The 27,680-nt window shown below is 43.3% G+C and overlaps 1 protein-coding gene and 1 pseudogene across 1 annotated transcript; both read left to right on the top strand.

The window, feature by feature from the left end:
• Positions 1–1,845: 1,845 nt before the first annotated feature.
• On the top strand, positions 1,846–27,434 carry ZNF616 (zinc finger protein 616). The gene is made up of 4 exons (XM_003916039.5): positions 1,846–3,012; positions 12,592–12,679; positions 16,507–16,633; positions 24,810–27,434. The coding sequence occupies exons 2-4, from the start codon at positions 12,668–12,670 to the stop codon at positions 27,014–27,016; spliced, it is 2,346 nt and encodes a 781-aa protein (XP_003916088.2). The 5' UTR covers positions 1,846–3,012; positions 12,592–12,667; the 3' UTR covers positions 27,017–27,434.
• On the top strand, positions 8,512–8,599 carry LOC116271789 (annotated as a pseudogene).
• Positions 27,435–27,680: the final 246 nt, after the last annotated feature.

Here is a 27,680-nt window from a genome sequence, read left to right as displayed (position 1 = left end):
TCGTGGATCAGGGTTTTTAAGGATAATTTGATGGGTAGGGGTCAGTGAGTCGGGAGTGCTGGTTGGTTGGGTAGGAGATGAAATCATAGAGATCTGAAGCTGTCATTTTGCACTGAGTCAGTTCCTGGGTGGGGTCACAAGACCAGATGAGCCAGTTTATGGATCTGGGTTGGTGTCAGGTGAGCCATCAAGTTCAGGGTCTGCAAAATATCTCAAGCAGTGATCTTAGGTTTTATAATAGTAATGTTATCCCCAAGAACAATTTGGGAAGGGTGAGAATCTTGTAGCCTCCAGCTACGTGACTCCTAAACTACTATCTCTCACCTTGTGCCTAATTTGTTAGTCTTACAAAGGCAGTCTAGTCCCCAAGCAGCAAGGGGGTTTGTTTTGGGAAAGGGCTGTTAATGTCTATGATTCAAACTATAAACTAAGTTCCTCCCAAAGTTAGTTCAGCCTATGCCCAGGAATGAACAAGGGCAGTTTAGAGGTTAAAAGCAAGATGGAGTTGATTAGGTCAGATCTCTTTCACTGTAATACTTTTCTCAGTTATAATTGTGCAATGGCAGTTTCAGGTTCTGGATCAGGACCCCTTTCTGGTAACACAGGGATGGTTATGAATGCATCCAGACATCCAAAAAGTTACCTCTGAGAGCCAGAGATTTCCTTTCCCTATGGGTCCTTCCCTTGCATGTCAACCGAAGGATTCACTGGGGACCTAGAATTGTGCAGGGCAGTCTAGGAAGAGAGAGACAGGAGAGAGAAGAGGTGAAGTAGTTTTGAAGAAGAGAAAGAAGGTCCCATGCAGCCGCAGTTTTTTTTCTGACAAACTTTTCATGCTGGGAAATAGGATCCTGGTTTATTTGTGGGAGGGTGAGAAAAAAATGCCCTTTTAGGGTAGAGTCTGTGGAGCCCTAATTGGGGAAAAGGAGTCAGCCTGAAAGGACCAGGAGAAAGCAAAGAGATAAAGCAAATAAACTATAAATCTGTCTTTCTTCATGGTCCAGGACATATGAACAAAATAGAGGAAGCAGATAAGCTGTAGTTCTCTTTTTCTTTATGGCCAAGGACATATCGCCTTTCTGTGGAAAGAACGTAAATAACTCTCAAACTTTCTGCTTTCATTTATCATCAAATGCCTCAGCTAACAGAAGAATGCAAGTTAGCTCCCTGCTACCTTGGCCTGCCAAAGTGTGGTGATTATAGGCATGAGCCACTGCATCCAACCAAATCTCCTTTTCTCATAAGGAAGTCAGTCAGTAGGATCACAGCACACTCTAACAAGCTTATTTTAACCTAATCACCTCTTTAAATGCCCTATATTTAAATACAGTCATATTCTGAGGTAGTGGGTGTTAGGACTTCAAGATATGGTTTTCTGCGGACATGATTCTGCTCATAACACTCTGTACTCTGGACTCCCAAAATTTATGTGCTTCTTACATGCAAGGTCTCTTCACCCTCATCCCAATGAAAATCTTTTTTTTTTTTTTTTTTTGAGACAGGGTCTCTCTCTGTCACACAGGCTGCAGTGCAGTGGCGTGATCATGGCTCACTGCAGCCTCGACCTCCTGTGCTCAAGTGATCCTCCTTCCTTACCCTCCTAAGTTGCTGGGCCCACACGTGCAGGCCACCATGTCTAGATAATTTAATTTTTTGTAGAGATAGGGTCTGGCTATATTGCCCAGGATTATCTCAAATCCCTGGCCTCAAGTAATTCTGACACCTCAGCTTCCCGAGTAGCTGGGACTACAAGAGTGCATTACCAAGCCTGGCTAATTTTTGTATTTCTTGTAGAGATGAGGGTCTCACTATGCTGCCCAGGCTGGTTTTGAACTCTTGAGCTCAAGTGATCTTCCCACCTGGGCCTCCAAAACTGCTGGGATTACAGGCTTGAGCCAGTGCACCTGGTCCATCTCAAAAGAGTTAATCTATTTCAGTATCAACTCTCAAAAGTCTTTATCCATTCCTATATCAGCTCTTAGGCCAGAATACCCCTTAAATATTATCTGAACCACACATGGGTGAGGATCAAGGTGTGATTCATTGTGAGGCAAAATTTCTGCCCAGTTGTGAATCTATGAGGCCAGAGAAGTTATCTGCTTCCAAAATACAATGGTGATAAAGGCATAGGATACATCCCCCAACCCGGGTAACCATCCTTCTAATCCGTCGCTGTGAATTTGACGTTTGTACTTTGCACGTGTAAAAGCACATGCAGTATTTGTCTTTCTGTGTCTAGCATATTTCGCTTGGCATAATGTCTCCCGGGTTCCTGGATCCAGCCAGGGCTCCACATCAAATCCCCAGCGAGATCCTAGTTCCCTGACTACTGAGTAGCTTCAGCGTCACTGGCAAGAGTGGATGGAGTCCACCGAGATTGTAAAAATCGGTTTTGACTTAAATCACTTCAACTTGTTAAGAAGAAATCATCTTAGTTTCCAATATAAGTGGACCACAACTTTAAGCTTTAACCTTAAATTCTGAAACATTAACTTAAAATAGGCAGGAAGCAACGCTGCTTCACAGGACAAAAAGTAGGCAGAAAACCAGACATGCTGCCTGTGAAGCAGAGTAAATAACAGGCTCTATCTCGGTCCCACTTACCCCATGAAACCCCACCCCATCCTCCGCCGCGGCTCCGTCACGTCCCCCTAGCCACGCCCACTGCCGCCACCTCCTGGCTCCACCTTCTCATGGTCCCTCCCCAAGTTAGGGCCCTCTTTCCGACCCGCCCCTTGCCAACAGAGGCTTGCCCAGGCTCGGTCCCCTGGCCTCCCAGTTTTTTCTCTCCGCTAGCAGTTTCCGTCACTCCCGGAAGTAGATTGCGCCAGGGAAAGGCCTTATCGCGGTGTGTGTTTCCGTCTACGTGGATTAAACATTGCTTCGCTCCGTCTTCCTGGATTAAACGTGCACTTCGCAGTCCTCACTTCTCCATACCAGTGATCTGGGGATCGCTACGGACCTTAAAATATCCATAGCCCCTTCGCCCCTGCAACAGCCACTTCTCCCCACGTAAGTCCGAGAATTGCTTCTCTTTCGGTTTAAAATCTCTCTCAGGCTGTTCCTTGCTCCCTGCCTTTATGCCAGGTAGATAACCATGTAGATAACCCCATTCAGGTCGTGTTCCTGCTTAAAACCCTTATTGACCTCTGCTTCGGCCTCGGGCCAAGTCAAGTGCTCCCTCGCAAGGTGGATTCCCACCAGTCGAGACCCCCGAGCTTTGTCGTTGTCGGCCCCTGGAGGGGAGCCCGCTGCCCAGCTCCTGAAGGAGGCGCTTCTCCTCCCAGGTCCTGGGATTCTGCAGACCCTCTGTCCGGAGACACCGTCCCCCGCGCCACCTAGTGTGCTCCTCACGCCGGGTCCTTCCGCTCTCCAGGCTTCCCCTTCACAGCCACTGCTTTTCCTGACTCCGCGTTGCGGGAGGTCATCGAGTCTGTCTTGTGACACCCACTGTTGTTCCCTCCCAAATTTTTACTCCACTGGAAAAGGTGCTCTTCCGGGAGGTGGGCATCTTATTCCTCCCCTTTCCTCCTGAATGTTGGGTGAGAGGGATCAGGAGAGGAAAAGAGGGGGAGTGACGGGACAGAAAGAAAAATTGGGGAGAAAAGAATGCGTATACGGCATAAAGGATGATAATTTAGGGACCTGCAAAGAGAGCAAGAGTGAAAGAGGACGCATGGAGAAAGTAGGAGAAAAGCACATAAAGAAATTAGGGAAAAGGGAGACCTTCAGGGAGATGAAGGGCAGCAAAATAGAGAAGGACGGCAAAGGAGGAGACACTGCAGCCAGACTGGGGGCGGAGAAGGGGGCGGGGGCTGGAAAAGGTAAGAGAGTTGGAGCCGGGGCTGACAGAGCCATGTGGTGCTGGGACTGAAGGAGAGGGGAGTGGGTAACAAAGGAAGAGTAGAGGGAGAACCACATCAGCGAGGAAGCCTAGGAAGTTGGGGGTGCTAGAGAGTGGGAACAAAGGAGATGTAACAGGGAAGAGGGAATTTAACAGGGAAGAGGGATTTTAACAGGGAGAGCAGACAGGGAGCTCAGATGGGGGGAAAGAGGCTGGGTGTAGCAGGACGAGCCGCTGACAAAACCTCTCAGACACCGAGTGGTAGAAGGAAGGGCTTTATTCAGCTGGGAGCATCGGCAAGCTACTGCCTTAAAATCCGAGCTCCCCGAGTGCACAATTTCTGTCCCTTTTAAGGGCTCATGACACTAAAGATTTCATATGAAAGCGTCGTGATTGAGCAATCTAGGGGATACGTGACAGGGGTTTCGTGCACGGGTAGTCAGAAACAGAACAGGGCAGGGAGTTTCACAGTGTTCTTCTATACAGTGTCAGGAGTCTATGAATAACATCAGTTTCTAAGTTATGAGTTGATTTTTAACTACTGGGTTTAGGCCAGGCAGGCCCAGGCCTGGTTTTGGGCCTGGTGCGGGGCTGCCTGTCTTTGGTTTTACTTCCTTGTTTTTTTCTTAAAACAGGTACTGAGTATAAAACAATGTAAAACAATGTGAGAGGGTCTTTTTTTTTCCCCATTTGGGGACCATGGGAAAGTTTGGGGAGAAAGAGCAACAAGAGGTGAAATAAGTTTTGAAGCACTGGGCAGAACAGACATAAAAGAGGGAATAAAGAAAGGGGAGAACAATAGAAAAGGGGAAAAAAGACACCTGCAGCATGAGAGAGGGAAGCACATAGCAGTGAAGAGAGTGGGAGAGGACCCCATCCTGATGAGCCACGAGTTGCTTGGATATGGATGGTTGTTTTAATATATTGATTTGTGACTTTATATTCTAATTTAAAATTTGTTTCTTTAAATTGTACTCATGAGGATGAAAATTACCACTCTTTTCTATAAGGCTTGTGCATTTTGTATTTATTTGTATCAAAAGATATTTGAAATCCCTATTTAGCCACAGGGGAGTGACTTGATTCAGTCATTTTGTAACTCTTCTTTCCAGGGATGGAGTAGAGGATGGAGGAGGGGAGAAATAGGCAAGAAATGACTGACTGTCACTACAAGATAGAGCTTTGGTTTTTTTGTTTGTTTTTTCTCTTTTTGAGACAGGGTCTCTCTCTGTGGCCCAGGCTGGAGTATAGTAGCATTATATCCTCTTACTGCAGCCTCGACCTCCTGGGCTCAAGCAGTCCTTCCTTCTCAGCCCCTGAAGGTGCTGGGATTACATGTGTGAACCACCTCTCCAGGCTTACAATGTATGCCTTTGAAGGAGGGTTGAGAGTGTTTGTTTTTTGTTTTGTTAATGGATTTACCTTTTTCCTTGTAGTTGCTTTGCAGTTAATTCATTGTTATTTTGGAAGCTTGATTAAATTTTAGTTTATTCAGTTTCTTCTATAATTACTAACTTCTGAAATAAGATTTGATGTCATCCTGTAATCAGCTGATGTCATTAATTTCTAAATATTGCTTTTTTTTTTTTTTTTTTTTACTTTTACCACACAATTTATTAGATTTTTCAAAAACTTTCCAAACTGTTGAAGTGTCCAGTATGGTATACTCACCACAGAGTACATTAGATTCCTCAGAACTTATTCATTTGTTTGTTTGTTTGTTTTGTCTTGTTTTGTTTTGTTTTGGAGTCTCACTCTGTCGCCCAGGCTGGAGTGCAGTGGCACTCTCAGCTCACTGCAAGCTCCGCCGCCCGGTTCACGCCATTCTCCTGCCTCAGCCCCCGGAGTAGCTGGGACTACAGGCCCCCTCCACCACGCCTGGCTAATTTTTTGTATTTTTGGTAGAGACAGGGTTTCACCATGTTAGCCAGGATGGTCTGGATCTCCTGACCTCGTGATCCGCCTGCCTCGGCCTCCTGAAGTGCTGGGATTACGAGTGTGAGCCACTGCGCCCAGCCAGAACTTCTTCATTTTATAACTGAGAATTTGTACCCTTTGACCAACATTTCTCCACTTTCCCCACCCACCATCCTGTGGTAAAAACTGTTCTGTTCTGTTACTATGAATTGGACTTTTTTAGATTCTACTTGTGAGAACATACAGTAGTTATCTTTCTGTGTCAGTCTGATATCGCCCAGCATAATGTCCTCCAGAGTCATCCATGTTGTTGGAAATAGCAGGATTTTCTTTTTTATGGTTGAATAATATTCCATTATGTAAATGTACACACACACACTATATCCTGGCCCGCGGGATCGTCGAAGCAGGCCCTGGAGGAGGGAGTGGGAATTTGGGGAACAAGAGACATGAGAAACGGAGACAAGACAGTGCTCTGATCAAGTCTCGTTTAATGGCGGTAATGCAGTGCCTTATATACACTTGGAGGGGAAGGGGTTGGGCCAAGGCGGAAATGATCTCATTTCGGAGGGCGTGGCCAGGCAGGTTTCGGTTTCAACGGTCGGACGTCATGTTGCGCCTGCGCTATAAAGTAACAATTTTCGCCCGCGCGGGAAAGATGGGTGAAGAAGCAGCAGGAAGAGCGCCATCTTGTGTGAGGTATTTAATACAGGGGAAAAAGACAAATGTAGGGAGGAGATGTGAGGTGGAAATGAATAGAGCTCAGGCGTTTTAATCGTTAATTATTATTCGCTATGGCCGGGGCGCGCAGCTCCGGACAACACTATATATACACATACATAAATATATGTACACACATATTTTCTTTACATATTCATTCATGGATGGGCACTTTGGTTGTTTCTGTATCTTGGCTGTTGTGAATAATACTGTAGTGACCATGAGGGGGCAGATGTTCCTTTTTTTTTTTTTTTTTTTTTTTAAGTAGAGGCATGGTCCTGCTGTTTTGTCCAAGCTGATCTCTAACTCCTGGTCTCAAGCAATCTTCCCATCTCAGCTTCTCAGAGTGCTGGTATTATAGGCATGAACTACCACACCTGGCCTAGATGTGTTTTCAACATACTGATTAGATTTCCTTTGGATTTATACCCAGAAATGGGATTGCTGGATTGCATTGTTGTTCTAGTTTTAATATTTTGAAGAACGTCTGTAGTGTTTTTCATAATGGCTGTACTGAGATACACTCCCAGAAACAGTGTACAAGGGCTCATTTTTCTCCACATCATTGCTAACATCTGTTATCTCTTGCCTATTTGATAATAGCCAAAATATTGCAAATCTCCAAAATATTCTTCAGGATGTTTATGGAGGAAAATTCTATTAAAAGTGAAGTCACACAATCCAAACCTATATTGTTCAAGGGTCAGCTGAATTGAGGATCAAGGCCTAAGCTGAGCCCACGGGCAGGGTGGGCAGCTGCAGAGGTGGTGCATTGGTCCTGAGGGCGTGGAACCCAGAGCTGCAGCACAGCAAGCATTCTCGATAGTGACTTCTGTGGAGTCTATCACTTTGGCGGCAACATTTGTTATTTTGGAGTATTTTGGGCTGCAAGTTAAGATGGTTATAGATGCGTTTTGGAATATCTAAATGTCAATGTGGAGAGTTTCCTTGGAAGATGTTGGGATCTCATTGGGGCATGTGCATCACTGGAGACATCTGTGTTAGTAGATGGTGGTGCCAGTGTTCAGGGGTGGGGTCATTATGAATGGAATAGGACGTCTTGGGTCATTGAGTCCTCGGGTATCTTTTTATGTATGAGGTCAGCATGAGTTTATGAGTTGCTGGGGCATGTGGGATTTCGTAGCAGGATATGGGGAGCACCGTGGAGTATCTGGGAAGGGTGTGGACCCCATGGAAGTTTGTAAACCTGTCTCAGTTTAGGAGGGGAACGTTAGGGCCTCAAACTCTAGTGACAAAAGGCTTTCGTTAGGGAGAGTTTTCTGTGGTGGATCTATGGCAGGGTGGTGACTTAGGGAAGATTTTTCAAAGAATTAGAGAATGTGATATCACAATGACCTGTGGCACAAAGATTTCAATTGGGACTGTCCTTGAGAAAGTATACAGCTGTTACTTTCTCACTGCCAGGACAGTGGTGATTACTTTCCCCCACCTCTGTCTGCTGCAACAGGCACAGGGAGCTATGAGGCAAAATGCTTTAAACTCAGTGTGGAACAGGGATATTTTCTGCAGTCAAGAGGGTCCACTAGGTCCTGGGGAGGCAGTTTGGGGAGAGGATGGATAATGTTCTTTGGAGAATGACAGTCCTAGTAATTGCTGGGTATAAAGGAAAAAAGCAAACTTTTTTGTCTCTACTCTCACACTTAACACAGAACTCTTCTGTGGCCAGTGTTGGGGAGTTTTCTCCTACACACTAAACAATTCTCCAGCAGACACCAGCTAGATTGCCTTATAATTCAATTTAATTCTGGCACTATCTACCTGGAGTTAGAGTCATCTCCCACAGGTTGCCCACAGGTTAAGGGCTCAGTCTCACAAGACTGCCCCGGCTCACTTCAGCTATCATTCAAAAGTAGTAGGTTGTCACCTATACTTCTGACCTACTGACTCCAAATTGGCATTCCTACTACCCCATCTAAAGGTTTGATTAATTTCCAAGGATGGCTCACAGAACTTAGAGAAACACGTTTACCAGTTTCTTATTGTCGAAGGACAAAATCACAACAAATTCAATCCTTTTGTAGTTCATAAATGTGATGATTGGGTTTTCACACTCATGTGAGATGTGCTTCCCTCAAACCTTGTTACGATGTCGTGATAAGAAGGGAAATTATGGGCCGGGCGCGGTGGCTCAAGCTTGTAATCCCAGCACTTTGGGAGGCCGAGACGGGCGGATCACGAGGTCAGGAGATCGAGAACATCCTGGCTAACACGGTGAAACCCCGTCTCTACTAAAAAAACACAAAAAACTAGCCGGGCGAGGTGGCGGGTGCCTGTAGTCCCAGCTACTCAGGAGGCTGAGGCAGAAGAATGGTGTAAACCCGGGAGGCGGAGCTTGCAGTGAGCTGAGATCCGGCCACTGCACCTCAGCCTGGGCGACGCAGCGAGACTCCGTCTCAAAAAAAGAAAAGAAGGGAAATTCTTACAAATTCATTTTTTAACTCCTGTTCCTGTTTTCTTTTTTGGATTTTTTTTTTTTTTCCTAAACGTGGCTCATTTCCAGGGTCAGTTTGATAATGCGGCGCTTAGCATGAGAGGCTTCATTCTGGCTTGGTCAGGTAGTGCGGGAGGCTAGTACAAAACAACGGCCTTTCCATAAACAGGAACAAAATAATGTCCTTGACCGGGACATGGGTGGAGCTGGAGGCCATTATCCTTTGCCAACTAACATAGGAACAGAAAACCAAACACTGCATATTCTCACTCACAAGTGGGAGGTAAATGACAAGAAAACATGGATACATAGAAGGCAACAACACACACTGGGACCTCCCTGAGGGTGGAGGGTGGGAGGAGGGAGAGGATCGGGAGAAATAACTAATACACTTTAGGCTTAATCCCCGGGTGACAGGGCCAGGCATGGCGGCTCACGCCTCTAATCCCAGCACTTTGGGAGGCCACGGCGAGTGGATCACCTGAGGTCTGGAGTTCGCAACCAGCCTGACCAATATAGTGAAATCTCGTCTCTACTAAAAATACAAAAATTAGCCAGGTGTGGTGGCACGCGCCTGTAGTCCCAGCTACTCAGGAGGCTGAGGCAGGATAATTGCTTGAACCAGGAAGGCAGAGGTTGCAGTGAGCCAAGATCGTGCCATTGCACTCCAGCCTGGGCGATAGAGCGAAACTGTCTCAAAAAGAAAAAAAAAACCCAGAAACACCTGGGTGATGAAGTAATGTGTACGACAAACCCCCATGACCCATTTACCTGTGAACCAGCCGGCACATCCTGCACATGTACCCCCGAACTTAAAATATAAGTTAAAAAGAGAAAAAAAAATTGGCTTTTTATAAAGTGTAACAACTGCATCATCTATTTTTACCTCTAGGGAATTATTTTAAACAGTGTTTACTGATGGTGGTATTGCCCATTAAATGCATGCACGCACACCGACCCTGACGCTTATAGTTTCCTTCCACTCTGCCCTAATTAAAACAAAACATACTACTAACTACATTTCTGCCTGTATGAGTACCCCTCTTCTGCGCTAAAAATCTTATTTATACTCTGTGTCTTCACTTCTTGCCTCCAATTCCCTCTTGAATGCATCTAATCAAACTTTCATATCCACCATTCCACTGATAACTTTATTTTTCAGAGTCACCGGTGACCTCCCCATTTCTAAATCCAATGTATTTCTTTTCCTGCTGTAGTCTTTCTTTTCCTGTCAGAAGCTTTCTATTTGATTTTCTTGTCACCTCCCTGACCATTTCACTTTCCTCTGCTGCTGTGTCCTGACTCGGAATTGTTTCTCAATGTAGGAATGACTCATGGCTTAGTCCTTGAACCTCTTCTTATCTCTGTCCACACCCACTGTGTTTCCTCATCATCTCATCTCATGGCTTTAAACCCCACTGTATTAGTGCGTTCTGGAATTGCTACAACAAAATTCCAGAGACTGAGTAATTTATTAAGAAAACAGGTTTAACTGGCTCACAGTTCTGCAGGCTGCACAGGAAGCATAGCGACATCTGCTTCTGGGAAGCCTTCAGGAAGATTCCAAACATGGTAGCAGGTGAAGTAGGAGCAGGCGTCTCACATGGCGGGAGCAGGAGCAAGAGAGAGTGAGGGGGGAGGCACTACACACTTGGAAACAACCAGATTTCGCGAGAACTCACTATGATAAGAACAGCACCAAGGGGTGGTGCGAAACCATTCAACACAAAGCCACCCCCATAATCCAACCACCTCCCACCAGGTGGGAGGATGCACCAGTAACAGTGGGGATTACAATTCAGTGTGAGATTTGGGCCAAGGACACAGAGCCGATCGGTATCACCCACCTACCCACCTACATGTCTCCATGTTCCCTGCAGACCTGTCCCCCAAACTCCAGAATTCTGTATCCTGTTGTCTCCTCAGCCATCCGTTCAACCGTCTAAGAGACATCTCCACCTATATGTGTCTAAAGTGACTTCCCCAACTCCCCAGGTACATTCGCCTGCACACCTGAACATCTCTCCGATGACAGTGGCCCTATACTTCCTGGCTTTAGCTTTACATTCAGCATATATTTGAAATAGAGAAGATATGACATTATAGAAGGGTTTTAATTCAAATGATAAATAAAAGTTACATTTACCTAAAATGGTAGGGAAATGCATAGTTTCTAAAAGTGTTGTGAGCTGTGGAAGAAAAATGTTTGAAGACCTCCTGCCTACCTGATCTGCTGCCTCGGGACCTCTCTGACCTCCTACCTGTGTCCTCCTCACTCCCTCTGCTCCAGCCACACAGGCCTCTTTCCTATTCCTGGAGCCGAGGTTACTCCTGCCTGAGGGCGTCTACCTGGGCTGTCCCTGTGCCTAGAACTCTCTGGCCCCTCAGTTGCAGATAATCTGGCAAGATTTCCCCCATCCCGATCTGCAAAGGTGCCCTCTGCCACCAGCATCACATGGGGTTTCCTACTCATTTAAACAAAACTTACTACTATGTTCTTTTTACATTTTGAGGATCTGGAGAAAATGGCAACGCAAAGAAAAGTAACTTTGAAACAACCAACCTGCTTTTAGTTTCCTGATTTTGCTCCAGTCAGCCCTTTCAGCTTATGAAGCCGACCTCTTCCCCTCAACGCCTTTCATATTAAGAATGAGGTGTTGTCTGATTCTAGGATTGCAAATAAAAGCCAATAAAAGCAGGTCCATATTTTTGCTCTATGTGTTTCTTTCTGGTTCTTTGCCTTCCACTTTCTACAGACTGGTAACAACAAGGCCCCAAGGGGAGATCAGAGCTGGGAGATTGGGGCTGTGGTAGTCTTGCCCCCTTTGAGACGGACTCAATCCTGGCTTCAGACTAGAGTGCTAAGGCATTTGTAACACATGGTTCCTTCCCCTTTATAGAGATTCTCCTTCCAGTAGTTAGGGTGGGCCCAGCCTCCGTAATGTTTAAGAGGTACCCAAGTTGATGCTTTTTTTTTTTTGGAGATGGAGTCTGTCTCTGTCACCCTGGCTGGAGTGCAATGGCTCGATCTGGGCTCACTGCAACCTCTGCCTCCCAGGTTCAAGCGATTCTCCTGCCTCAGCCTCCCAAGTAACTGGGATTAAAGGCGTGTGCCACCACGCCTGTCTAATTTTTGTATTTTTGGTAGAGAGGGTGTTTCACCATGTTGGCCAGGCTGGTCTCGAATTCCTGACCTCAGGTATCCACCTGCCTCGACCTCCCAAAGTGCTGGGATTACAGGCATGAGCCACCGCTCCCAGCCCCAAATTGATTCTCATTTGTATCCAGCATTGAGCTTCAAGCCTCTGTATCCTCCATTTCCCAGGGCAGAGCTCAGCCTGTGACCCACAGAGGTGAGGGAGTGCTGCGCTCTGCATAGGGTTTAATCAGAGATAGGTCCTTGCCCTGAGTGGGAGCTCAGTCCAGCCCAGCTACCCTCTGCTGCAGCCTGTGTGTGGGCGTCTCCCGGAGGGGAGCTAGTGCTGAAGAAAACGGTGAAAGATTCACTTGGTCTTTGTGTAGGAATGTATTAACCTTGCATGCCCCCAGTGCAGTGGGCTGTCACTCCACATGCTGAGGCCTTCCCTGTGTGCATGGTTGTGATACAGAAAGTAATGTGTTGTTTCCAAGCATTAAACAACAGATTTTTTACTTTCAGGTTTGATGTGTGAATAATTACATTGACTGAGAAAGAAACCCAGAAGAGGAAGAAGAGGAAAGAAAAGGAGTCAGTGATGGCTACTCAGGTAAAGTGATATTTTACTCAGGTAAAGTGACATTCTTGGTGGGTCATTCTGTCTCCTTCCTTTGTGAAGTGCAGGACGTTGGAGTTGCGAATCTTCTCTGCGTCTGAAGCTTCCTTCCTGACACATTTGCTCATGCTCATCCATGCCTTTCCTCAGTTCCTCTCATCTTATTTACATTCCATCTCAGCATGACCGAGGGACATGAACTTGGGAAGAGGCTGTACTGGGCATGGTCCTGGGGCGGGCTCACACCCAGACATGGATGGGGACAGGGTGTGGGCCCCATGGTATCAGAGCTGTTGGGCAGCAAGGATTGTTTGGGGGCCACATTGGAGGCACTGTCAGCTCTCTGTAGACCAGGAATAGAGAAGCTGCCTGTGGAAGTCACATATTAATGTGCATAAATATCTAGTAAATTATCGAAAGCGGCCAGGCGCCGTGGCTCATGCCTGCAATCTCAGCACTTTAGGAGGCTGAGGTGGGCAGATCACTTGAGCTCAGGAGTTTGAGACGAGCTGGCCAACATGGTGAAACCTCATCTGTACTAAAATTACAAAAATTAGATGGTCATGGTGGCAGGGACCTGTAATCCCAGCTACTCCGGAGGCTGAGGCGGGACAATAGCTTGAACCCGGAGGTGGAGGTTGTAGTGAGCCGAGATGGTGCCACTGTACCCCATCCTGGGTCACAGAGCAAGACTTCATCCTCAAAACAACAACAACAACAAACAACAACAACAACAACATCATTATGGAAAAGGAGGCCTGTAAGGGGAGATCTTTCTGCCTGATTTTATACTACATTTGAAGCTGTATGAATGAGTCACTGTTTCTAACTGCACCACCCTTAATGACTGGGAATTGAATGGAAAACTAGATACAGACTTTAGAGCGTGTTTTATTCCATCATTGATTTAAAAATATGAAATCAAGCTGAATGTCAGATTCTTCTAGCCATGGTCCGAATATCCATCTCACAGAGACTGCTTTGTTCCTGTGGGGACTCTTACCAGCAGTTGTTTTAAGTTTTAAGGTTATAATTTTGCTCAGATGTAAGAGCTGAGCATTTGTTATCAGAGAAGATGGAGCCAAATTCTCCCACTGCACCAATTATTGTTAAATATTATATTTATTTTAAACATCACATGATGTATGTATTTGTTTTTCGGTAAAAGTTCAAGCAAAGATGCAGTTCAGGCATTAATACATGTTGGCCAGGCTGGTCTCGAACTCCTGCTCTGAAGTGATCCTCTTGCCTGGCCCTCTGAAAGTCCTGGGATTACAGTTGTGAGCAATCATGCCCGGCCCACATTTCTTTTTAATTCTTCGAAGCCAAAATGTAAATCGCCATTTCTTTCATGTAGGTTTGTAGAGATTCAATTGGTTTCTTTTTATAGACCATATTTCCCTGTTTCTTTGTATGTTTTATTGTCTTCTTTTGTGACTTCAGCATTTGAAAAATTAGCTGCCTCCCCAGATTTGGTGGCTCCTTTGTTCAGGGAGGACACTCCAATCAACTACCCTAGATTCTGGAGACTTCCCATGCTTTTTCTTTTTTTTTTTTGAGACGGAGTCTCGCTCTGTAGCCCAGGCTGGAGTGCAGTGGCCGGATCTCAGCTCACTGCAAGCTCCGCCTCCCGGGTTCCCGCCATTCTCCGGCCTCAGCCTCCTGAGTAGCTGGGACTACAGGCGCCCGCCACCTCGCCCGGCTAGTTTTTTATGTATTTTTAGTAGAGACGGGGTTTCATCGTGTTCGCCAGGATGGTCTCGATCTCCTGACCTTGTGATCCGCCCGTCTCGGCCTCCCAAAGTGCTGGGATTACAGGCTTGAGCCACCGCGCCCGGCCCCCATGCTTTTTCTTGCTGGGGATTCTGTCCTCTCTGGGCCTTTGCTTGTCATCTCTCTATTGAAGAGGTTTGCGGCTTTCTAGTCAGAAGCTCCCCTATTTTCTGTACTATTGTAGATAGACTCTAGTACTGCAGATATCTGTGGTACTAGATCTTCACCGTTGTGTCTTTCTGTGTTACTGCAGGCACTGGTTTATGTCAGTCATCTTTTTGCTCAGTGGCCCCTAACCTTTCATCCTGTTCTTTCAGTGCTACCACAGGAAGTCACCACTAGGGCAGTTGTCAGCCTAGCCATGGAGGCAGGGACACCTTAGAGAGCCCGTATTAGGGCAAAGTCAAGGGTAGCCCTGAAGCAGGACCACCCCTGAGAGTCCAGAGATGTAGAGTCACCAGTGTGTGATCGCAGCTCAGGAAACCACAGCCTGTGAGAACTTCCATGTGGGGTGATCCCAACAAAACTAATGGGGCAGGGATCCCCGGGACACTGGGGACCTAACTCCTACTCCAGGACGTCTAGAAGGTGGGATATAGAGTCAAAGAAGACTATTGTCAAGCCTTAAGATTTAATATGTGTGCCCTATTTGAGTTTCAGACTTAACATGGGAGCAGCTACCTCTTCTTTCCTGTTTCTGCATTTTGGAGTTGAAATATTTAACCTGTGTCTATGCCATCATTGGATGTTGGAAGCACTTAAGTCGTTTGATTTCACAGGTTTACAACTGGAGAGCAGTTTTCCTCAGGATGAAACACATGTTTGAGTGTCACCCATATCTGATTTAGATTATAGTTAGATGCAGCTGTAGACTATAGAGTTTGGAATTGGTAGTAGAAAAAGTTAAGACTTTGGGGGACCATTGGGATGGAATGCATTTCGCATGTGAGGAGTACATGAATTTTGGTGGGGCAGGATGGAATGCTGTGGTCTGAGTGTTTTTCTCTCCTCCACAGTTCATTTTAAACTTAATCCCCAATGCCCAATCTCCAGGTATTATGAGGTTTGGGTTTTAGTAGGTGATTGCATCACAAGGGTTCTGCCCTCATCAATGGAATATGGTGTTCTGGTCAATGAGATATCAAAACGCTTATCCTACGGAGTTCACTGCTTTTTGGCCCTTCTGTCCCTTCTGCCATGTGGGGACACAGCGTTCCTCCCCTCCAGAAAATGCAATAAGACACTATCTTGGAAGCAGGGATCATCCCTCAGCAGACATCAGTCCTGCTGGCACCTTGATCTTCGCTTTCCCAGCCTGTGAATTATGAGAAATATATTTCTATTGTTCATAAATTACCCAGTCTTATTTGGTTATAGCAGCACAGAGAGACTAGTACGTTCTGTAACCCTAATGTAACTGTTTGATTGTTTTGATTCAGCTCTTAATTCTCAGACATCTGGGTTCAGATGCTTGCTCTGCCATTTTCAGGTTGTTGACCTAGGCAAGTTTGTTAGCGAGTCTGTGACACAGTAACATGGAACAAGTCTCTCTCTCATAGTCTATTATGTTGTTGTTTGAATTAGAACATGTAAAGCATTTGGAGTAATGCCCGGCACATGGGGAGTGTTCCAAAACTTTAGTCATTGCTGTTACTCTGGTCATCACAGTTTTTAGTTTATGACCTTTCTTTAAAGCCGCTATAGACATTGTTGTCTCTGAAAACACCACTCATATACTAGCTCACCTAGACAGTTGATATATAGAACATAATATCTAACACTTGCTAAGGGATAACCATGTGTTCTTCTTATTTGTGTATTTCTTGCATTGTCCACAAAAAGAGAAATATACACTGATGTAGAGAATATAATAGTCTCCTATTGTATTTTGTAACAAACTAAAATTAAGCACCGTAACTTTCTCACAGATGCCTTTTATAGATATGTCAAAACACACACTTCAAAGTGATGTGATAGTTCTCTCCTCATTTTATGTAAACAGAAGAGCTCTCATATTGCTTCTTTTTGAAATGTGTTTTTCATTTCAGGGACCTTTGACATTCAAGGATGTAGCCATAGAATTCTCTCAGGAGGAGTGGAAATGCCTGGAACCTGTGCAGAAAGCTTTGTACAAGGATGTGATGTTGGAGAACTACAGGAACCTGGTCTTCCTAGGTGAGTATAATTTCATTCTAGAAGTTCAGATTTGCCTTCGTGCATTTTTGTATTTTCTCTGTTGTCTTTCTTGGGAACCCCTCCATTATTTGAGACTGAAGCCTTTTTGGTTCAAAAATAAAAAGCTTCTTAATGCTGCATCTGGCCTTTCACTGTCTCCTTTGTATATATATTCTGCGGCCTTCTTTGTACATCAGTGGTGGTTCCAGAGCTGAAGTTCGCAGAGAACTTTATGGCAGAGTTAAAATATCCAATTCCGTTTTCTGTCCATGTGCTTTTTTGTTTGTTTAAAACAGGTTCTTGCTCTGTTGCCCAGGCCGGAGTGCACTGGTGTGATCACAGCTCACTGCAACCTCTGTATCCTGGGCTCAGAGCAATCCTCCCACCTCAGCCTCCCAAGTAGTTGGAATTATGGGTACGCACCACCATGCCCAGGTAGAGACAGGGTTTTACTATGTCACTCAGGCTGCTGTTGAACTCATGGGCTCAAGGAATTCTCTGGTCTTGGCATCCCAGAGTGCCGATATTACAGGCTTGAGCCAGTATGCTTGGCCTATCCCTGTGGCCTATCCCTGACCCTGTGATCCGCCCGCCTCAGCCTCCCAAAGTGCTGGGATTACAGGTGTGAGCCACCATGCACGGCCAAAGCTTATATTTTTTAAGTCCACATAATTTGTTTTAAGTGACCGCTACTTTCATCTGGTGCATTTTCATGTATTATAAGTGAACTTTGTTTTTATTTATTTAATAATCAGTTCCATATTTTTGAGGATACTCAGTTTTCCTTTGTTTTATGTTTCTTTTTGAGGTAGTGTTGTATTGGGGAATGTATATCATGTTATATATTTTACAAGATATCTTTCTTTTACAGATGGTATAGTTCAGCAGCAGTTTCTCTAAAACTTACACAAACTCTGTAGTGTTGTAATAAGATAGTTTCAGTTATTCCTTTTACTCCCATTTCCCCTGACTTAATTCCTACTATTAAATTTGTTAATGAGACCAGGCGCGGTGGCTCACACCTATAATGCCAGCACTTTGGGAGGCCGAGACGGGCGAATCATGAGGTCAGGAGATTGAGACCATCCTGGCTAACACGGTGAAACCCCGTCTCTACTAAAAATACAAAAAGTTAGCAGGGTGTGGTGGCCGGTGCCTGTAGTCCCAGCTACTTGGGAGGCTGAAACAGGAGAAGGGCGTGAACCCAGGAGGCGGAGCTTGCAGTGAGCTGAGATTGCTCCGCTGCAGTCCAGCCTGGCAGATGGAGCGAGATTCCATCTCAAAAAAAAAAAAAAAATTTGTTAATGAAATTGATTACAGTTCTTTTCATTGGAAATTTTTTAATACCTTGAATATATTTTTAAAATATAGTTACTATCTTAATTGTAGAAATACCATGAAAGAGATTGGTCATACTTTGTTTTTTGTTTTTTGGGTTTTTTTGAGATGGATTTTCACTCTTGTCGCCCATGCTGGAGTATAATGGCACGATCTCAGCTCACCACAACCTCCGTCTCCCAGATTCAAGCGATTCTCTTGCCTCAGCCTCCTGAGTAGCTGGGATTACAAGCATGTGCCACCACGCCTGGTTAATTGTGTATTTTTAGTAGAGGCGGGGTTTCTCCATAATGGTCAGGCTGATCTTGAACTCCCGACCTCTGGTGATCCGCCCATCTCAGCCTCCCAAAGTGCTGGGATTACAGATGTAAGCCACTGCGTCCAGCCTGGTCATACTTTGTTATATAAGACACATTGCTTTTCTGTAGTAAGGTTCAGTTTCCTAAATATAACTCGCTGGACTTTCTTTAAATCACCCTTTTTTTTTTTTTTTGGAAACAAAAGCTATATTATAATAATTATTCTCCAGTCTACTTTCATGTCCATCATGTTATACTGAATTATTATTTTCAAACCTTACTTTATTATACATGTAGCCCATTTCTTGCACTTCAATGACTTCTCAACTGATGTTTATAAAACCTATGTATTTTTTTCCATCATGCTTAGGGAATGAGGAATAAATTTTTTTTAAAAAATTGTATTTTATCCAGAAGTGTTTTTCCTAGGTTTTCTTCCAGGATTGTTGTAGCCTGGGGTCTTACATTTAAGTCTATATTCATCCTGAATTAATGCTTGTGTATGATGAGAGATAGGGGTCCAGTTTCACTCTTCGATATATGGCTAGCCAGTTTTTCCAGCACCCTGTATTGAATAGAATGTCTTACCTCAATTGTTTTTGTTGACTTCGTCAAAGATCAGTTGGTTGTAGGTATGCGGCTGTGTTTCTGGGTTTCCTGTTCCATTCCATTGGAGATCTGTGGCTGTATTTCTGGGTTCCCTATTCTGTTCCATTGGAGATCTTCTATTTTAATGGAAGCATGTATATCTAACAATTTTCTATCTTAGCACTGTTTTCTCTGCATATATAAGTTTTGGTATGTTCTATTTTCATTTTCCTTTGTTTTGAGGTATTTTATGATTTCCTTTGAGATTTCCAATTTGGCATATTGACTGTTTAGGAATATGTTGTTCCCACGTATTTGTTGATACTCTAATTTTTTTTCTGCTGTTGATCTCTAGTTTTACTTTGTTATGATGGGATAAGTTACACTTTATGATTTCTGTCTTTAAAATGTGTTAAACAGGTCAGGAGCGAAGAGGGCCAGCCCCTCCACAACCTGTGGGTGTTTCTCGTCAGGTGAGATGAGAGACTGAGAAAAGAAATAAGAGACAGAGACAAAGTCTCTGGGCCCAGGGGACCGGCGCTCAGCATACGGAGGACCCATGCTGGCACTGGTCTCTGAGTTTCCTCAGTATTTATTGATCATTATCTCTACCATCTCCGAGAGGAGAATGTGGCAGGACTATAGGGTAATAGTGCGGAGAGGGTCAGCAGGAAAACATGTGAACAAAGGTCTCTGTGTCATAAATAAGTTTAAGGAAAGGTGCTGTGCCTTAATGTGCTTGCACACAGACATCTCGGTGCAATAAAGAGCAATATTCCACCAGCATGTCTCACCTCCAGCCCTAAGGCGGTTTTCTCCTGTCTTTGTAAATAGAACATACAATCGGGTGTTGCACTGAGACATTCTATCCCCAGGGACGAGACATTCTATTCCCAGGGACGAGCAGGAGACAGATGCCTTCCTTTTATCTCAGCTGCAAAGAGGCCTTCCTCTTTCACTAATCCTTCTCAGCATAGACCCTTTACTGGTGTCGGGCTGGGTGACGGTCAGGTCTTTCCCTTCCCACGAGGCCATATCTCAGGCTATCACATGGGGAGAAACCTTGGACAATACCTGGTTTTCCTGAGCAGAGGTCCCTGCGGCCTTCTGCAGTGTATTGTGTCCCTGGGTACTTGAGATTAAAGAATGGCGATGACTTTTACCAAGCATACTGCCTTCAAGCACTTTTTTAACAAAGCACATCCTGCACAGCCCTAAATCCGTTAAACCTTGAGTCAACACAGCAGGTGTGTCTGCAAGGACAGGGTTGGGGCTAGGGTTACAGATTAACAGCATCTCAAGGCAGAAGAATTTCTCTTAGTACAGAACAAAATGAGTCTCTTATGTCTATTTCTTTCTACATAGACACGGTAACAGTCTGATCTCTCTTTCTTTTCCCCACAAGGAGTTTGAGACCAGCCTGGCCAACATGGCGAAACCGCGTCTCTACTAAAAATACAAAAATTACCTTGGCGTGGTGGCGCGCACCTGTAGTCCCAGCTATTTGGGAGACTGAGTCAGGAGAATCGCTTGAACCTGCGAGGCAGAGGTTGCAGTAAACCAAGATCACGCCACTGCCTTCCAGCTTGGGTAACAGAGCGAGACTCAGCCTCAAAAAAAAAAGAAGTGTTAAAAAGTTTTATTTTTAAATATTTCTTTTGAAGAATGTTCTGTGTGGAGTTTGGAAAAAATTCTTTTGTGCTGTTTTTGGGTGATGTGTTATGCATATGTAGATTAGGTCCAATTTGACGTATAGTTTAGGTTGCCTAGTTACTTACTTTTTTTCTATCTGATTGTCCTATTTATAAAAGTGGTCCGTTGAAGTATTTTATTATTACTGTGGAAATTTTTTCCCTTTAGTTATGTTTCTCTTGCTTCATATATTAAGGATCTCTAATATTAGGTGCATATATATCTGTAATTGGTATATCTTCCTAGTGAATTAACCCTTTAATTATTATATAATGCCCTTCTTTGTCTCTTGTACCAGTTTTGACATAAAGTCTATTTTGACTGATATTGGTTTAGCCACCTCTGATGTCTTTCTGTTACCATTTATAAGGGATATCTTTTTTCATCCTTTCAGTTGAGCCTGTGTGTGTCCTTCAAATAAAAATGAATCTTTTGTGGATAGCATGTAGTTGGAGCCTATTTTTAAAATTCATTCAGCCAGTCTGTATCTTCTGATTGTGGAGTTTAAGCCACTTATACTTAATGTAATGACTGATAGAGAAGGACTCACTGTTGCCATTTTGCAGAATGTTTCCTATATCTCTTAGATTTTTTTGTTCTTCATATCTGTTACTGCCTTTGTGTTTGTTTAGTTGATTCTTTCGTCTTGACATACTTTTATTTCCATTGTATGTGTCTTCTATACATTTTTTGTGGTTATCATTGCAATTACAGAAAACACTTTAGATTTATAACATCTTGTTTTAAACTGATAACAGTTTGACTTCAGTCACATACAAAAATGACTCCTTTACAGGTCTGCTCCCATGTTATGTTTTTGATATCCCAGATTACTTCCATAAATACTGTGTCTCCATTAACATGTATTTAAACCTTGACAGCAGTTTCCTGCTTTCTTAGTTTATTCAGACTAATATTTGCCTATTTTGCTAGGGTTTCTTCTGTACCCCAAGTCTCCTTAACATTGTTGTACTATCAATAAGGTTTTATGTTGTCTTTTTGTATGTGTACAAAATGAATTCATCCATCTCCTCTTCATGGCTATTATCAAATTTTTTCTTCAGGATTATACTGTAGGAACTTTTTTTTCGCATCTCTCCTGATATGTAGGGTTGTTGAGCATATGCCTGGAAATATAACTCATGGGACATTCAATTTGATAAATTTCATAGCATATATTATAAAGACATAAGTCTGCTTTCTTCCCGTATCCTCACACTGCCTCCTTTTTAACTGTCTTCCCTTGTCCTGTGCGCATAGTATAATTCCCATGTTTAAGTATTGGTCAGTATAATGCTACTTCTAAATTAGTTTCTTTTTTCATCCAAAGTCAGGATTTAAAATGTTGCTTGTGAAATTATATACCCACAGCTCTGCAAGCACAAACACTGCCGCCCCATGCACATTACTCCTTGCCCTTTTCCTCTTGCCTTTTCTCTTCCCTGGCCTTTCCTAAAATAGTACTTTGTTCCAGATGGACTACCTGGCTACTTACTAGCATATTAGTTTTACACTCCCATTATTGCATAACTCCTTCACCTCCCACACTACTCTCACTCTGTAAGGGATGACCCTACTCATTCACTTGATCACTTCTTTTTTTTTTGAGATGGAGTCTTGCTCTGTCTCTCAGGCTGGAGTACAGTGGTACGATCTTGGCTCACTGTAACCTCCGCCTCCCAGGTTCAAGCAATTTCCTGCCTCAGCCTCCCAAGTAGCCGGGACCTGCCACCACACCCAGCTAATTTTTGTATTTTTAGTAGAGATGGGGTCTCACCATCTTGGCTGGGCTGGTCTTGAACTCCTGACTTTGTGATCCACCTGCCTTGGCCTAATCACTTTCTGAGAACACTGCCTAAATCATTATATGCAGGGAATGATGACTCAGATACTGTTATTCATGGGAATGGCTGAATAATGCTTTTGGCAACACAGCATGGATCTTGAAGTATTTCTTTCTACACTGTTAGTATTTGGGGTGACCTGTTATCTGCAGAACCTGCTTGGGCAGTTTTTGAAAAAAAAAAAAAACAGTGTTTGATCTTGCAAAGGTAGGTGCATATCTTACTTTCTTTGTAAATTGGATGTAAACATATAAATCCCGTGGGCGTACTTTGCTTGTGTGTTAAATAGTGATAATTTACCTCAAGACTTTTTAAACAAGTTAGTACTGTTAGCTAGTCTAGAAATTGTGTTTTTTAGTAAAGACTCACAGATTTCTTTGTTAAATAAAGCATATCAATATTGTTCCATGTTTATAATGAGATAGCATATTGGCTTCACCTTAGTCAGCATGGCTACCTATAGTAGATATTGTAGATTGGGTGGTTGAAACAACAGAAATTCACTTTTCACAGATCTGGGTGATGAGAAGTCTAACATGTCAGAACCACCATTTTGGGTCTTGGCATGGGCCCTTTTTCCGGTTTACCATGACTTTCTCTTTCTGTGTCCTTACGTGGCAGAGGACCTAACTGCCTCCCAAAGACCACACCTCCAAGTACTATCACATTGAGGATTAGGTCCTCAACATAGGAATTTTGGCAGACATAAGTCTTTATATCAAAGCAGCCTTCATTGTATCTGTAAGTTTTCATTTTGTAGTTTCTTCCAAACAATGTTTGTTGTCTTTAATCTTACTTTATATGCTTTTCAAGTAGAATCTCTGTATGATATATATTTTGTGGCCAGTTAATTAGGTAATTAGAGGCAATGAATAGGACCAGGTGTGGTGACTCGTGCCTGTATGTGATCCTGGCACTTTGGGAGGCTGTGGCAGGCAGATTGCTTGCCCTCAGGAGTTTGAGATCAGCCTGAGCAACACAATAAAACTCTGTCTCTACCAAAACTACAAAAAAATCAGGTGGGCATGGTGGTGAACATCTTTGGTCTCAGCCATTTGAGAGGCTGAGGTGGGAGGATTGCTCAAGTCTTAGAAGTGGAGGTTGCAGTGAGGCAAGATTATGCCACTTCACTCCAGCCTGGGTGACAGAGTGAGACTCCATCTCAATAAAAAAGCACAATAGATAGGGAGTTGCTGTGTTGATTGTTACATGTTGTAGGCATGAAGTCATAGTCAGTATTTCTGACTTCCTGCCCCACTTTTTATTCTATATTATGTTGTATATTTACCGTCCTCCCATTCAAGTAGTAACCAGGTCTGACACTGTTTAGCTTCTGAGATCAGCTGTGTTCCGGGTGGTATGGCCAAAGACATATTTATCTTTCTTTTATCTTTAAAAGTCAGTGATCTCAACATATTTTCTAGTTATCATATGCTGTCTCTAGAATATATGTTCTTGCTTATTATAAAGGGAGAATTGTTTTTTTTTTTTTTTTTTTTTTTTTTGAGACGGAGTCTCGCGCTGTGTCACCCAGGCTGGAGTGCAGTGGCGCGATCTCGGCTCACTGCAAGCTCCGCCTCCCAGGTTCAGGCCATTCTCCTGCCTCAGCCTCCGAGTAGCTGGGACTACAGGCGCCCGCCACCACGCCCGGCTAGTTTTTTTTTGTATTTTTAGTAGAGACGGGGTTTCACCATGTTAGCCAGGATGGTCTCGATCTCCTGACCTCGTGATCCACCCGCCTCGGCCTCCCAAAGTGCTGGGATTACAGGCTTGAGCCACCGCGCCCGGCCAGGGAGAATTGTTTAGAATTCCATACTATAAATTTGTATATTTGCATATGATGCAAATTTGCATATACAATATACAAATTTATAGTATGGAATTCTAAATATAATGTATTGTATTTTACTTATGTGCTGGTTTTATCTGGGTTATTAGAGTGTTTTATTTATTAATTTTTATGATAATTATTAATTAGTTGAACTTGTGAATATTTACTGTTACACTGTATCTTGCTGTAGTTTGACATTTGTTTGTACACAGCAAATATGAAGTGAACATATATAACTTTTATTCTCTTATGAGAGAGCCACGTTTTCTGCCAATTGGTGTGTAATTTGGTGTCATTGGTTGCAAAATACTTGTTTTAGTGCCAATATATGTTTGCACAACATAAATCTTTTGGTCATAGGATGTTTGAAACTAGGCTTTCCTAAATAATTTGAATTACATGTAGTCATCCTTTCTTTACTATAGACTTCTACTCATTTTGTATTTCTAAAAATAAAAGATCATGGTGGAGAACTTTCACACCTGTCTGGTATAAACATTATGCTTAGTGTAGTATGTTTCCAATATAAAGTATTTATCAATAGTAGTTATTTTTAAAAAACTCATGTTCATTATATTTTGCAGGTATCTCTCCTAAATGTGTGATCAAGGAATTACCACCAACAGAGAACAGTAATACAAGAGAAAGGTTCCAAACAGTGGCACTGGAAAGACATCAAAGCTGTGATATTGAAAATTTATACTTCAGGGAAATACAGAAACATCTATATGACCTTGAATTTCAATGGAAAGATGGTGAAACAAATTATAAAGAAGTGCCAGTGCCCCATGAAAACAATCTTACTGGTAAAAGAGATCAACATAGTCAAGGGGATGTAGAAAACAATCATATTGAAAACCAGCTTACATCAAGCTTTCAGTCACGTCTGACCGAACCGCAGAAAGTTCAAACTGAAGGGAGAATGTTTGAATGTAATCAAACGGAGAAGACAGGTAATAATGGTTGCTTAGTTTCTCCACACATTAGGGAAAAACATTATGTATGTAATGAGTGTGGCAAAGCCTTTAAAGCATCTTCCAGCCTTATTAATCATCAGAGGATACATACTACAGAGAAACCTTACAAATGCAAAGAGTGTGGCAAAGCGTTTCATCGGGCCTCACTACTAACTGTACATCAGGTAGTCCATACAAGAGGGAAATCATATCAATGTGATGTATGTGGCAAGATCTTCAGAAAAAATTCATATTTTGTAAGACACCAAAGGAGTCACACTGGACAGAAAGCCTACGTGTGTAATGAATGTGGTAAGTCCTTTAGTAAAAGTTCCCACCTTGCTGTTCATCAGAGAATTCATACCGGTGAAAAGCCTTACAAATGTAATCTGTGTGGGAAATCCTTTAGTCAGCGTGTCCATCTTAGACTTCATCAGACAGTTCATACTGGAGAGAGGCCCTTCAAATGTAATGAGTGTGGCAAAACCTTTAAACGGAGCTCAAATCTCACTGTACATCAGGTAATCCATGCAGGAAAGAAACCATATAAATGTGATGTATGTGGTAAGGCATTCAGACATAGATCAAATCTTGTATGTCACCGGAGAATCCACAGTGGAGAGAAACAATACAAATGCAATGAATGTGGCAAGATCTTCAGTAAACGTTCAAGTCTTGCAGTGCATCGGCGAATTCACACCGTAGAGAAACCTTGCAAATGCAGTGAATGTGGCAAGGTCTTCAATAAACGTTCAAGTCTTGCAGTGCATCAGAGAATTCATACTGGACAGAAAACTTACAAATGCAATAAATGTGGCAAGGTCTACAGTAAGCATTCACGTCTTGCAGTGCACTGGAGAATTCATACCGGAGAGAAAGCTTATAAATGCAATGAATGTGGCAAAGTTTTCAGCATACATTCACGACTTGCAGCGCATCAGAGAATTCATACTGGAGAGAAACCTTACAAATGCAATGAATGTGGCAAGGTCTTCAGTCAACACTCACGTCTTGCAGTGCATCGGAGAATTCATACTGGAGAGAAACCTTACAAATGCAAAGAATGTGGCAAGGTCTTCAGTGACCGTTCAGCTTTTGCAAGGCATCGGAGAATTCATACCGGAGAGAAGCCTTACAAATGCAAAGAATGTGGCAAGGTCTTCAGTCAATGTTCACGTCTTACAGTGCATCGGAGAATTCATAGTGGAGAGAAACCTTACAAATGCAATGAATGCGGCAAGGTCTACAGTCAATATTCACATCTTGTAGGGCATCGTAGAGTTCATACTGGAGAGAAACCTTACAAATGTAATGAATGTGGCAAAGCCTTTAATCAGGGCTCCACACTGAATAGACATCAGAGAATTCATACCGGAGAGAAACCTTACAAATGTAATCAGTGTGGGAATTCCTTTAGTCAGCGTGTCCATCTTAGACTTCATCAGACTGTTCATACTGGAGACAGACCTTACAAATGTAATGAGTGTGGCAAAACCTTTAAACGGAGCTCAAACCTCACTGCACATCAGATAATTCATGCAGGAAAGAAACCATATAAATGTGATGAATGTGGCAAAGTATTCAGGCACAGTTCACATCTTGTAAGTCACCAGAGAATCCACACTGGAGAGAAAAGATACAAATGTATTGAATGTGGCAAGGCCTTTGGGCGGTTGTTTTCCCTCAACAAACACCAAAGAATTCATTCTGGCAAAAAACCTTATAAATGTAATGAGTGTGGAAAATCTTTTATTTGTCGCTCAGGCCTCACTAAACATCGAATAAGGCATACTGGAGAGAACCTTACAACTAAACTCAATGTGACAAGGCCTTAGACGTTGTCCTAGTTTCTAGAATCACTGAATAATTCATACTTACTGTTATAGCTTGTATATTTTTCCCTTCTCTTGAAATCCCTGTGGAATTGTAATCTCCACTATTGGAGGTGGGGCCCGTTGGAAGGTGATTGGATCATGGAAGTGGATTTCTCAAATTGAGAAAGATTTAGCATCATCCCCTTGGTGCTGTCCTGGCAATAGTGACTTCTCTTGAGGTCTGACTGTTTAAAAGTGCATAGCACTTCCCTGTTGCTTGCTCTCATTCTCACCATGTGAAATACCTATACCCCCTTTGCCTTCCACCATGATTTTAACCTTCCTGAGCCTTCCTTAGAGGGTGATCGGATGCCAGCACCATGTTTCCTGTTAAGCTTTCAGAAGTGTGAGCCAATTAAACTCTTTTCTTTATACATTAGCCAGCCTCAGGTATTTTTTTGTAGCAATGCAGTTATGACCTAATACATTTACACATGCAGTAAATATACCTAAGTTTTAAGCTAGTGTTCACTACTCACTGGGTGTAAGAATATGTATACATATTCCAGGATGTATGCATACTGGAGAAGAATCACAGAAGCATAATATGTGTGGCAAGAATTCTACTCAAAAGCCAAAACTTGTGAATCTAGGTAATTCAAAGGGATGTATGAAATGAAATGAG

This window comes from Papio anubis, chromosome 20, assembly GCF_008728515.1.
Source record: "Papio anubis isolate 15944 chromosome 20, Panubis1.0, whole genome shotgun sequence".
Taxonomy (NCBI): Eukaryota; Metazoa; Chordata; class Mammalia; order Primates; family Cercopithecidae; genus Papio; species Papio anubis.
Note: the sequence above shows the minus strand (reverse complement) of the source record. Positions and strands in the feature narration are given on the sequence as shown.